Source organism: Amblyomma mixtum, chromosome 2 (assembly GCF_055824585.1).
Source record: "Amblyomma mixtum isolate Tamu chromosome 2, ASM5582458v1, whole genome shotgun sequence".
Taxonomy (NCBI): Eukaryota; Metazoa; Arthropoda; class Arachnida; order Ixodida; family Ixodidae; genus Amblyomma; species Amblyomma mixtum.
The window spans coordinates 300,288,548-300,301,935 of record NC_143013.1 but is presented as its reverse complement, the minus strand read 5'-3'; the positions used below and the strand labels follow the sequence as shown (position 1 = coordinate 300,301,935).

At 49.5% G+C, this 13,388-nt stretch overlaps 1 protein-coding gene across 11 annotated transcripts in view; it reads left to right on the top strand.

Annotated features, from left to right (window-relative positions):
* Camta (Calmodulin-binding transcription activator) overlaps positions 1–13,388 on the top strand; it is a 469,187-nt gene that overhangs the window by 194,263 nt on the left and 261,536 nt on the right. Inside the window, exon 1 of one of the 11 annotated variants that reach the window (XM_089574642.1) lies at positions 11,969–13,186. The exons of the other annotated variants lie outside the window; for them this stretch is intronic. Coding sequence (XP_089430768.1) covers positions 13,180–13,186 — 7 coding nt within the window. The 5' untranslated portion in view covers positions 11,969–13,179. Of the gene's footprint in view, positions 1–11,968; positions 13,187–13,388 lie in introns of those variants that run through there. 11 annotated transcript variants of the gene reach the window in all.

The following is a 13,388-nucleotide window of genomic DNA, read 5'->3' as shown; positions in this document are numbered from 1 at the left end:
CTACCAATGGCCGATATTAGTGAGAACAGCAGGCAGGTAAAATCTACGTATATATCTGTTCTTTCTGCGCATTCACTGTTCGTACAACAAGCGGCTGAAGCTCGAGTGAGCAAGGAATTAAACCAAGTTATTCCTGTTTCGGACAACATTAGGTTCAGCTTTACGAACGCGCATCAAAACTCGCCCGTGTTTTGAGAACTGCGAACCGAAGCCTGGGGATGCGGATGTAGATATGTACACGGCACATATACGTTTTTTTTTTGTCCCCTCGTTTCGGCCCGCCCTCTGACTGTCGTCATTAGGGCTGGTGACAAATGATAGGTTGTCAGGCCGGCATGATAGATGTACGCATCGGTCCGCCCTCGGCTCGGGATGTCATAATGAACGCGGCCAGCGACGGCAGCCGGCGCCTCGCGCCAAATCCTCGTCGTGGCGACTGGCCGAGGGCCGATGCAAAGCCGCAGACAAGCGGGGCACAAGCGCTGCGTCCGTGCGGGCCTTGAGCTTTTCTCGCTGCTCTTGCCAGATGCAGTCATGGAGCTCCTCACTGATCCATGTTGCTACGCTTGGGAGACGTTAGAACTAGGGCACGACTGTTTTCCCGGAGAAATAGGAAGAAGAGAAATGAAGATAAACAAGACGCGAAACTTACTCAGTGCCTTACACAACTGTGTCTTTCTATAAAAGGGCAGTATCTATCTGTTTTTGTTTGTGTTAAGGCCGATTTTCAAGAAACGTGAAGCACTTACTTCTTTCGCATTCCGTAGGCAGTGCGATTCTTGGGAGTATAACTGTATGAAAAAAAGAAGGTTTTCTGTTCGCCGCTCTTTAAGCATTTCATGGAATGCACAGTCAAGGCGTGTTGTCGGCAAGAGTGTGTAAATGAAAAAAAAAAAAGAAAGTAAAACAAAGAAAACGCATAATAATAAATATGCCACTAAGGTGAAACATAGTAAACGAGGGTTAAGGAAACACTTTTGCCTAGTGGAGATCTTAAAAATTTGCGTCACTTATGGGGAAAATCAAAGAAGTCTTGTGCTGGAGGTGGTAGAGAAGCGTCGTGTGTTGACTTTCCTGCTCGTCTGCGTGGCTTTCGAATTCGCGCTTCTGTCTGCTGTAAAAGAGCGGGCGGTTTCACTAATTAGCAGTTTATTGAATGACTGAATGAATTGGTCAGTAGTGCGACGTGGAGCACCGAGGTTATGATGATGGTCAATGCATGGGGGTATGTACGGCGGATCCTCAAAAGGTTATCGTCAATTTAAATTTCCTATTTTTACAAAACTGTCACGTGAGAAGTTTCTCATCTTTGACGACGGCGAGCAACGTTTAGTGGCGCTTGTACTAAAAAATTCTATTTAAAACGTTTTTGTTCCAAGCCTTATGGAAACATCTAAGAGCAATGACACAAGTAGCAGCTGAAAATACGTAATCATATAATACAAGACGCAGGCTTACCGTGTTGATGATGGTTTTTTTCTAAATTTCGCGCGCTGGTTTACAGTAATAATTACCTAGTCCACTTTTCAATCGATGCGATACTTTGATGTTCATAGTATGTACCCACAATGCCAGTATAACATTGAATGTAGTCGGCACCCTCAGTCCTCTTCTTGATTAATATTAACCTATTTTTTCAATATAGAGAGCTAAGAAGAATCGAACACGATCCTCCGTCGTGTGGAGAACCGAGCCCAGCATTTTACACTTAGGTGCCGATCTCTCCCATCGGACAAAGGGTGAAAAAGAGAAAGAGAGGGGGGCAGTCGAAAAAAAAAGTTTGAGCGGAGAACTATCCGTGGGCATCGAAGTTCGCTTTTCCATTAGTACGCACGGACTCGGCTTCGCCCCGCATGCTCGTCGTTGTAAAAAAAGAAAAAGAAAAAGTTTTCCTGCTCGTTTTGTTTGTTTGTTTTTCTTTAGCTTCTCATTCTCACCGCTCTAATTGACCCATATAACGAACACTCTAATGACGGAACCGTTTATTAAAAGAACCTCGCGAAAAAAAAAAGAACAGTATGGAAACGAGGGAAGCGAATTCGGTGGGAAGAGGAGGGGGGGGGGGGGGGGAGAGTCCGTGGCTATCCCTTGAGAACAAAGGTGTTACGTGCGCCGTTTTCCTTCTCCTCCTAAACGAAAAACGAAGGACGTGTGCACATCGATTTCTTTTTAATGAAGCCCGATAAGGCGATGGTACCCAGAACAACGGAGTGGATGTGCTCGGCCTCGAGGGAGAAGCAGTGTGTAGCCAGAATCAATACCGGTGTCGGCTTCGTGCCGCGGTATAGCGCGATGCCCCGAAATTCAGATTTTTTTTATTTTTTTTTTTTGTAAGAGAGGAACGTGCCGTGATTAATGTTCTGCAAGGTTGAGCTTCACTTTTTGCGTGTCTAAATGTTCGGTGTGCGTCTCTTCTGGTAGGTTATTTTTCGGTTTGCTGCACCGAACCACGAAAATTGTGCGAGTCTTGCCGGGAATTGATCGGATTTTTTTTCTTCGTATTTTCTCTTTCGCATGCATGCATGAAAGTTCTGCTGTAACTGATAGTTAAGTACTTCGCAACCACAATAGGCCGTGTCTCAGAAGAGGCGCTGATAATGATACCGCTTTCTTTCCTCGCGTTTTATTTCCATTTCCTTTCTCTGCTGCTTGAGACGTTTCGCGATCTTTGCATTCTTGAAAGGCTTTAGCCTTAGCCTTCCCGTGACGGCAACTTTGTGCCTCCTGTCTTGCCATCGCGTTTTTATTAATTCTCTCAAGCTCAGCGGCATGTGATTGTATGCGCGCATACGCGTTCTGACGTCAGTCACTGCTCACGTCAGTGAACATCAAACTATTCGCCCCTTTTTTTTTTTTTTTTTCGTGCGTTGCCACCGCGTCGCTTAGCACTAAAGTTGTAAGCCAGTGCGATCTCGCTTCTGTTGCTTAGGTGTAGATAATACCGCGTTCGACGAGAGCCTCGTACTTTTAAATCGTTAGTGCCCTAGCAGCAACACAGGCGGTGAGTACGGAAACACTGTTGGTTAATAGCAGTGTTGATATCTTCTCATATTTTCCTCTTATCTTGTGTCACTTTATCGCGTTCCCCGCTGTATCTATATCGCTGTTTCGTTGGAAGGCCGGAAGACATCTTTTAGGCTTACCTTTTGGGTTGTGCTTTTCCTTATTAAGGGCATTTATGCGGCGGTGCATCCTTTACAGGAGCAAATACTTCATTTGCGGCTTTCATGTACTGTGGCACCGGGGGGTATGTAAAACTCATAAGATATATTTTCTTTTTCCTCCCAATCAGTTATTATACGTGTTTTTTTTTTCGAACGGCGCGGAGACAGCGTGGACCTTCCGAATAAGTTTAATAGGTCTCCGAAAAATCCAGCCCCTGTCACTAAGCGCGGCACGAGTTGCTGGTTCACATTTTAAATTTGTTAATATTATTACCTCTAGCCCGCACGTGCAAGTGATAAAAAAGTTAGTTTCCAAAGTAAAAAAATTGTTCTGTGATGCCTTTGGAGCTGCTTAATATGGTGAATAATTCTTGATCGCTCTAATGTGCAGTGGCTGTATAACTTTGAAGCAACAGAAAGAATATGACGTGCTAACTAGCAGGCTGGTTAACTGGTATTGAGTAGTTTGGCACTGTTAAGCTCCTTAATTATTGAGAGGCTTGTCGCCGACTGCAAGTAATATCTATATCAATTTTAGGATTTCGAAAATGTGGTTACCCTCAGCGCTGCGGCCCAACAAATTCTGGCGGTTTCGATGGGTTACGTGCACTGGAGAGGTTGCTTTTCCCGCAAGCTTCTGGAAAGTGCGAGTATTTTGGTGCGATGTAGCCGGAATTTGTTGGGCCACAGAGCCCATGGTTACCGTGTTTTCAAAATTCTAAAAACAGATATGGGCAGTGCAAAAATTGCAGAAAGCATGTGGCGAAATGCCCTGTATGCATGTTTGTGTGCTCTGAAGTTAGCAGGAAACGTGAGTGTCGAATTGGTGCCTGCTTTCTGAGCAAACCACTTTCAGTTATGGGAGCACCGAATAAGTTTGCATCTCGTGTCCCTAGATTCGGGCTTTTTTTTGACGAACGCAGCTAGAAGCGGTCAACAGAATTGGGAGAAATATATTCACACCAACTGCTGCACAGCCACTCCTTCAGCACATATCCCTCGTTCCTCTATACATGGGCGCGTAGAAACTGGTGCGACCAAAAAGCACGTTTAAGGGAAGGAAGCGGGAAAATATCAGGAAGCTGAACCAAGTGCTGTACCGTTAAAGGTGGCACAAATGAATCCGCGTTCAACGAGTACCGCGTGTTCCATCCAGTCTTCTCCTATTCATTTTCCTCCCTCTCTCGTCTATGTGTTTAATAAATATGTGAGTATTAACAAAAGTAAAGGGTACTCTGATTGGAATTGCCCATTTAGGTTTATGTTTCGCACATTCTCGAAAAGAAGCGCCTTAGAAGGGCCGTAATAAATGGGAACCTCTTTTTTTTTTTCCTTTTAGTTGGCTTTTCAGGGCGTACCGAATATCAGTACGTGCCTTTCGGGTGGTTGTCGGGGTCAGTTCAGTTCTCGCCCGACAGAGAACTCTCGTGCTCTTACGTTCCTTGCACATGTCATTTGTGTGCCCTAGTTGGACTGCTTTGATTGGTAGCCAGTGGGCTGTTCCTTACACTGTTTAAGCGTAATGTGTTAGCTTTTATTTTAATTTCTCTATATATTCAACGTGGTTATCAAGGAAACGTGAGTCTCTTTCTGTGTTTTAAATTTTTTTGAGTCTTGGGAGTTGGGTGTCTGAAGAGGTTACGTCTATTCCTTTGTGCCCGGATTCAAGTTTCCAAATTTCGTCTGTTCCTTTTTTGTCGTTTCATGTAGCATGATGGGAGAGTCGGATGCTTGATGAACGTCTGTGATAGTAGCTATTTTCTTTTACCTATCAGTGGGCGCTTCCTTTCAAAGCAGTAAATAAATGTCAAGCAGAAGCATTCACGAACCCTTACTGGATATTTTCAGTCTTCGGCTCAAGACGTGCATATGTGTATAATTTGCATAGAATCCAGATTCAAGAATATTACTTGTTCTTAATGAATTCAGCCTTTTCTTTTACTAATATTCTTCTCGCTTGCTATCACTGCTGGGTTAATTTTAGAACACAAAAACTCGGGCGTATTTGCTCCTGGCATGCTATATAACTATTGTTCATTTATTCTGTGGGATTTCCCCGTTATTTAACTTGCAGTCTTGTTTTACACCTGTGAAGAATAAGAGCTTGGTCTGGTAGAATATGTTGAGCATAACTTAGCACACTTCGTTGATTCAGATTAGATTCATCGATTCTTGCTATCGTTTTCTTGTTGGTTGCGTTTCGCTGCTGTAACGTTTTTGACCTGTGAGATCTCTAGCGAAGGCTGATTTAAGGAGTATGAGGTTGTGCTCAAATGCTGTTCACTCAAGCCACTCCTTAAACGTATACGATAGCTCAGTGTTCAGTTAGGGCTGCGAGTGATCCTCGAAAGGAGAAAATATCGAACTGGAGTTGTTTATGCAAAGCGCAGATGACCAGGTAACCTAATGCGTCATCTGGACTCCTGATATCAGTGCCTACTACGACATGGTATTGTTCGATTGTTTGCGGCACTTTCGCTTTTGCTCAGTTTCGTCTCACTTATTCCCTTTACTATTTGTCGCCTTCTGTGGAGAGCTCTGTTTTCATCTGGACTATCACGCAGCTCCTATTGAGCAAGCTTATTTTCCATCCGGATAGTAAAAAAAAACATGCGACGTGTCAGTATTCTCAATACGTTTCTGTTGACATGCAGCAGTTCGGGAACGGTTTCCGCACCTCCCTTCGTGAAAGCGTAGTAAGCGGTCCTAACAAATTTTTTCACGTAATCTTACTGCGCAGTAAGTGGTGTAAATTTAGCTAACGCATGACTTGTGACCGGCGCGCGACTTATTGAACCATTTACTCTGTGTGATATTTACGGCTCAGAGGCATCAACGTTATGGCTTTAGAAAAGCGGCTAGCTTCTGACTGGTAAAAAAAAAAAAAAGTGACACTAATGACTTTTTGTAGAATGTGCGTACAAGCTAACTCTAAAGGGAAAAAAAAATGAAACGCTGCGCTGCGGGTCTACATTATTCAGTGACCGTATCCTTTGCACATCTCATTTCCTCCCATCGTGTTCAGCGTAATGTGATTAGTGGCTTTACCAATGCGTCATCTGCAGACACCAAGACCAAACCAACGCTCTTACCCCCTTTTTTTTTTCGTTTGTAAAAAAATGAGAAGAAACCAAAACGGGGGCGCATGGCATGGCAGGAGACGCAGCCATGGGTGCCCGTTGTGCACTGCTGCAAGTGAGGAGGAGCGGGTGGGTTAGGGCGATGGCGAGAGCGCAGACCGGGGTGCTCTGCCGCAGCCCTGGATGCCTCGTGACCCAGTTTCCCGGTTCTCCTCTCTCGTGCCAGCCGCTGCTCCCGCGCGGGCGCGGAGCGGCCGTATGGCGCGATAATTCCGTGCAACGCTGCCGGCAGAGTCGAACGCTACGTAAATAGTGGACGGACACGTCGTTAACGCGCGCTGCGAGGCAGCGCCCGGCTTCATCCGCAATTCAAGCTGCCATCGTTGTCGTGCTTCGGATCTCCGGACGCCTGTAATGGTAGCTGGAAGAGAGAACGGGGGGGGGGGGGGGGGGCGGGGGGGGGGGGGGGGGCGTTATGACTCTGCGTGCCCTATGCTTTTCTCATTCCTCCGAAGCACGCTTGCTGGCGTAGGCACCTACAGGGTCTCTCTCTCTCTCTGTGAGCCGACAGCGCTTAGGTACGTTTGGGGCTTTACGTCGGCGTTATTTCGCGCCCTTACAACGACGCAGTATTCTTGTTTTAAAGGAGGACGTAGAGGAAGCAAACTTTAATCGACGCTGCTGAAGTTAGCCTTGTATTCTACCTGGCACTGCTCCTGAGAAAAGTGATTCTGATCCACCGAAACACACTTGCACAAAGCTCCTTCCTTTGCACAATGTATTGATGCCTCGGGTTTGGCATTTTCTTCGGCGGTGAGCGACACTTGGTGCTTCCGATGTCTGAAACATATGTGCTTTATGGTGCTTTCGAAAGGTGCGATATTGAATAAAGCTTTTCCGGTTTTGTTTCTTTCTCTTTTGCTTTTTTGCACTGCGAAAAAGCGATGAGTGCAGGCGGTGGTATAACACACTTCTCTATATGTAGAGAATACTTTTTGAATACCGACTGGGCTCGACTGCGACTACAGCTGCGTTCTTCGCTGCACGGAACAGCGGGCACAGGGATCGCAGGGATTGCCGTCCCGCCTCAAGCTCCTTGGCGCGAATCAAAAGGAAGCGGACTGCTGCCGCCCTCAGTAGAGAGGGCGGGTGGTGCCGGGGTGGCTGGTGAGAGGGTGGAGGGAGTGGATGAAGATGACCCAACGGCGACGACGAGGAGCGACGGTGAAGAAGACGACGACAACGACGACGCGTCGACTGCCCGCTATCGTCCGGTCGTCGTATAACTTCCGCCTTCCGCTCCTCGCGGTTTCCGCTCCCTTCTTCCGCCTTCGCCGCCGCTTCTTCCTTCGAGAGTGCGGGCCACCACCCCCGCTGGAACTCCTCTTCCGTTCCCTTTTCTTCTTCCTTATTTTCCCCTCGCGCCACAATTCCTTTGTGCGTCCGAGCCTCCTCATCGCCTTCTCCAGCTCCGAGCCATTGTGTCAAGATTGTGCACTTTCCCCTTTCTTCCTTGCCCTCTCCCCTCTCATCTACTTCCGCTTTCCGCTTTCCTCTTCCTTCTTTTTCTTTCCATCCACTTTCTTGGCTGGCACTTCTTTGGGAGATCGCAATCTTTTCCTCCGGCTTCGTTTGATCGCCGCCTTAGCTCTCCTTCCGGTCTCCCCTTCCCGGTTTTCGGACGCTTTAAAACTGCGCCTCGCGCCTCCTAAATGAACGCCGGAGCGCTCGCTGGCGTGCGCACTGCGGGCCCGCTTTCTCCCTGGCTCGTTAAGGATTGGGCCCTCGAGAGCAGACTCGAATGACGGTTTCTTTCTTTTTTTTGCGAACTCGTTAACACCGTTTCCGGCCTTCGCGGCGCGGCGACTTCGCTTTCTCTCGTCGCCGCGAGCGCGGTCTGCGTCTCTTCTTCACGTTTGCTTATAGCGAACCTCTCTAATGACTGCGCGCCGTAAAAGATAGGAAATGAGCGATAACGCCCTGTTCGGGGCTGTTCGCAAATATCGCGAGGAGCGGAGAGGGGGGTGGGGGTTTCGCTGGACGACCGGGCTCTAGACGGAATTAAGCAACGGGAGTCTGACCTATTCACCGCACGCGCCGTCGAGCCTTTATTACTGCGGTGGCCCTGATGAGCTGCCCGGAACTGCATGGCCACGATGCGCTGGAGGATACCGACGTTTCATTTAGGCTCGTCGTTAAGCGAGCGAGATGGCAGCGTAAAAAGTAATCACGCTGAATGGACCTAAGTTAACGCCTCTTGGAGGTCTTACTAGAAATCGCGGACTTAAAGAGCAGCTATGCGCACGGGAACGTCACATGTTGGATGGGTCGACTGCCTTTCCAGCGCAGTTTTTTAGTCCCGCTGTAACCGTACATTGAATTTCAAAAACCTAGCGTATAAACTGCCGCAGAGTGAAACGTGCTTTGGAGCGCAAAAGAAGCACGAAATGCCTAACGCTGTGTTTTTCCTGCGGAATGTTAGAATCCTGCCAATGCTGGTCTCGTGGTCTTAAAGGTAGTGTTTTGTTGGTGCACTTTTCTCAAGATTAACCAACAAGCCTGTACTTATGGTCGGTTGTTTCCTTCTCACATCAAGAGCACTCCTGCATTGGTGGTTGCTTTCCGACTGCGCCTGTCTAAGACACGTGTTTAGAGTGCAGCTCAGGAATATTTACCACAGAGCTCCAAGTAAAGTTTACGCCTGAAGCTCGTGCTTTACTCTTAAACAGTAGTACAGTTCCGAATGAGTCAGCTCTACCATGGGTTTACACTTGGTTTACTCAAACGTTTTGGAGAAAATTGCGAAGCGCTTCTGACGCAATTAATGATTGGTGATTTCGTCTTTAAAGGGTACTGCTAATAATTTTTTTCATTGCGACCGTGTGCTTGCTGGCATAAAGTAATATTTAAAAATACAGATACACACTGGACTCACGAAGGAGGTCCAGTAACTTTGAGGTTTGTGTTCGATGCGTCACTGTGTCATGCATAGCAGTGATGCGGTGGTGTAGTTTTTGGCTTTATTTTTCCCGCCTTTAGTACCCATAGAACATACTGGAACAAGAGCGCAGCTGCCTGTATATAGTTGCGCTTATCTTCGACATTGTTGCGCCTTACGTATTTGACGATTGTGGAGAGAAGATATTAAAGAGCTAGAGGTTCTTATGTTTCGAAAAAGCCTGTCGCCCAGGTCAGGGGGAGAGCGTTGCATTTATGGCTACGTTTCAGCGGAAATTTCGCAGTCGTAACTGAAGCCTCGTAAAAAAAAAAAAAAGCTGCGCTCTACCCCATCTTGAAGATGGTCTTTGGGTTCATTGGGTTTAACGTCCCAGAGCGACTCAGGCTATGAGGGACGCCGTAGTGGAGAGTTCCGGATAGTTGCGATGATGATGATGATGATGAATTTTTATGGTGAAAGGGCATCTATGGCCAAATAGCACCAATGCACCAAGGTTTTTCTTATACTCAAGGTGTGGTCAGAGACCCATTCTCCCATGCATTTTACCCTAAAGAAGCCGAGCAACAGGCAGGGAAAGATTGTGCCCATTGTATCATCGCTGGGCGCCCGGCGTCACTGGGGATCGAACCCTGCACCTGCCACATGCGAGGCGGATGCTCAAACGACTAGGCCATCGCTGCGGTCATAGTTTCGATTACCCGGAGTTATTTAACGTGCACCGACATCGTAGAGTACATGGCCGTCTAAGCATTTCGTCTCCATCGAAATACAGCCGCTGCGGCCGGGACCCTACCGCTCCTTTCGAGTCAGCAGCCGAGCACCGTAATCACTGAGCCACTGCGGCTGATTTTGAGGAGAGTAATGATAAATTATGTCTTACTTACTATCTGCTGGGATCATCCTCTCTATTTGGTCAATAACGGTTTACTGTCTCTTTGTCTCTATCAAGAACCATTCAAACGCCGTACCTATCCTTCCGCACTTGCACGCTTATCGCGAAGAAGGCTTTGTGTCATCTGCTTGTGTTTTGTTCATCATCTCGGGACTTAAGTATGTGTCTGAAGAATACGGCTGACGTGAAGAATCACAAACATTAGACGCTCTGTCAGCTCTAGCAATAGTTCCAGCCCTTTTCTTCTCAGCAGTTACCGTCGGATTTCTCCGAAGCACGTTTGTCGCGTAACCACGAGTGGTCAGCCAATTGCCCAAAGTGCCCGTTGGCCGAAGACGAGTGCGAACGTCTCGCATCTTCGCTAACAGCAGCTTTCCATCGCATCACGGCGGCGACGAGCTTTGTCGTGGGAAGTTGGCCCGCGCGCGCTCTCTCCTCTCCTCTGTAGGAGCGTGGGGAGATTCCTCAAAGAGGACCCAATGGGAGATGAAGAGGAAGTATGTGCGTGTGTGTCTGGAGGAGGATGGAGGGATGAAAGGGGGAAGCAAGCGACGGCCGAACAATGCGCCTGCGCGGTCCTCTCTCTGCCCTCCTCATTCGGGAGGAGAGGGAGACCCGGGGCCGACCGCGCCGCCGTCTGGCGCACGCTCTTCGTCCAGCGTCCGCCGCGCGGGGCGCAAGCGCAAAGCGGCCCCGTGCTTCGACTCGCGTGGACGCGCCGCGGCCCAGTTTTCGAGCGGGTGTGCTGCTTTGTTGTGGTTGTTTTTGTTGCCGCTGCCGTGTTGTGTGTGTGCGAGTTTTTTGGCGGTTCTTCGCGCGCGCGCCTTCGTCGTCGTCCTCGTAGTCGGCGCGCCCCGCCGTCTCGTGCGCCCGACGCTGGTCGACGTCAACGTTCTCGCGTGAGAGCAAAGCGAAACCAGGAGGGGTGGGAGCGGCGCCGACCGTTCGCTTTTCTCTGCCTTCTTCCCTGCGTGCGTGAGAGTGACTGTGTGCCTTCTTTCTCTCGTTCCTTCGTTCGGTGTTTTCTGACCCTGTCACTGTTTTGCGTGTCGCGCGGAGGTTCCGCACACGCTCGCCGTCCGGACTCCCGTGTTCCTCCTGGTTTCCTTCGGCAGCTGCTCAGTTTTCGCTCTATCTCTTCGGCCCTGCGATCTTGGCTCCTTGTGTATTGTGAGACGCGCAAAGCTTGTAGCGCTGCAAGGCGTTCGTGACATTCGAAGTGTTTGCAGGTACTGTTCCGATGTGTTTTTGTCCATGGTGACCTGAAGGTACGCCTTTGACGCCACTGCAACGTCTCGCCGAGCGTTCTGCCACGCGTGTTCGACATGACAGCGGTCCGTGTCCCGCCCTTCTTTCTTCGCCGGGACAGCTAGTTTGGTTTCGGGTTTCGATTTCTCCGCGTATCGTTTCGGACAGTCCCGTTGCCGCGCTGCTGAATGTTTCTTACTGTTCGTTCGCAAAATCTTGTTGCATTCGTTTCGACTGGCAGTTCGCGTCTTGGTAGCCGAACATTACTTTTTTCGCTGATTCGGAACGCTACTGGTGCTTGCTATTTTTGTGGCTTCCGTTAGTTGGCGGCTGATACTATTGAACTGAGGTATCGCTTGCAGTTGACATCTAACTTCGGAAAAAGCGTGACACTTGTTTTACAAGGCATCGGGATCTTTCACGGGGTAATTTGGCTTCTTCTATGACAGAGCAGGTTTAATCGGTTGATCGATTCCTCTTGAGAGATTGCTGCGCCCTCAGTGTGGAAGGCTAAGTTTAACGCAACAGAGCCGTTCTTCTCTTCATTCTGTTCTTTCTCACGCAAAGTCCTACAATTTGATGTTCTTGTTCTTATTTTGCGGAAAGGCCCGACCTCCTTCCTTCTGGTGCATATCGATTTCCATACTAGGGTTCGGGTCTTGAGCGCTTTGGAACTGTTGTTTATTTGTGCCTCCTTCGTAAAATAGTCGTAAAAAGTGACCCTGAGGATAAGAAGACACTATTTGATAGGTAACACTATCTGGGAATCCAGTCTTCCCGTCGCATCTGGCACAAGTTGCCTCATCTCGCATAAAGCATTCGGGCTAGAGGCCACTGGCTTGCTGCAGTCGGAAGGCATCTGGAAGAAACCGGGAGGCTTGCTTGCTTGCTTGCTGTATTGGAAAGTTGCGACAGAACTTCGCACTTCGCTGCTTGAGATTTAGCATTTTACGCATTCCGGGGACTGCACTTACAGGACTGCTGGACAAGTGAAACATTCTTTTTTTTACCTGCGCAACGAACCGGCTTCTCACCTTTAGTGGCAAGCCAAGCGCCGTGTGATACCAGTGTTGGCGAGGTTCTTTACCAGCTCTGAAAGGAAGGTGATTTAATTGTAGAAGAATCCGAGAGCCGTTGCTGAAAGCGGAAGACGAAATAGAACGGACTACACGAGCAGACCAGGCCCGCTGTGTTACTGAAAGCAGGAGTTGGCAAGTTTGTGCGAGTCTCTCTCACACGCGTTTATCGTCGCGTGAAGACGTAGAACGAGCCGCAAGTGAGTGGCGTCGTCGGTTGTACGGTACAGAGACGCTGCCGGGTTCGAAGAAGTGAAGAATTGAAGGGACACCTGGTGCTTCGCCGGTTGAGGTCAACGACCGCAACACATCGGCCGGTCTTTGGCTGCTGCTCACCTCCTCGGGGACGCTCTTCGCGCATCGCCCATACCTGTCCGTGCACGTCGTCCGGCCACGTGCGCGAGCCCCCGGGTGCCGCCGCGCGTGTATCTGTCGGGGCGGCGTTGGGCCCAAGTGACATGAGTGGCGGCCGCGGAGGAGCAGGAGGAGCGTACCGGCGGGCGACATCGGGACTCGAGGGAGAACCGCTTGGGCTCGTCTCCTTGGCCGCCGTCGCTGGGCATCTTCTTCCTCCGTCGTCGTCGTCGTGGGGGTGCCTCCGCCGCCCGAGCGCCGCCGCCGCTGCGCCGCCCTGTCGCGGTCCACGTGGCGCCCCTCCCCGCACCGGCTGCAGCAGGCCCGCGGCCCGCCGCTGAGGGACCGCTCGCTCGTCTCTCTCGTCGCACAGCTGCGCGGGAACGACGCCTCGACCACGCGTGCGATGTCACGTGAGTCTCCTCCTCTCCCTCCTGCGGAGTCATTTCGTCGTGCCGGTTCTACGAAACCTTGAATCGGAAACTCGAGGCACGTCCCGCTGCCTACCCTCTATGCCAGAAGGAACTAAACGGTGTACGAAGATTCGTTGCCGCAGCCACCTGCCCCTTACAGTGAAGCCATTAGTCCCTTTCGTTCTCAAAACGACATAGCCGC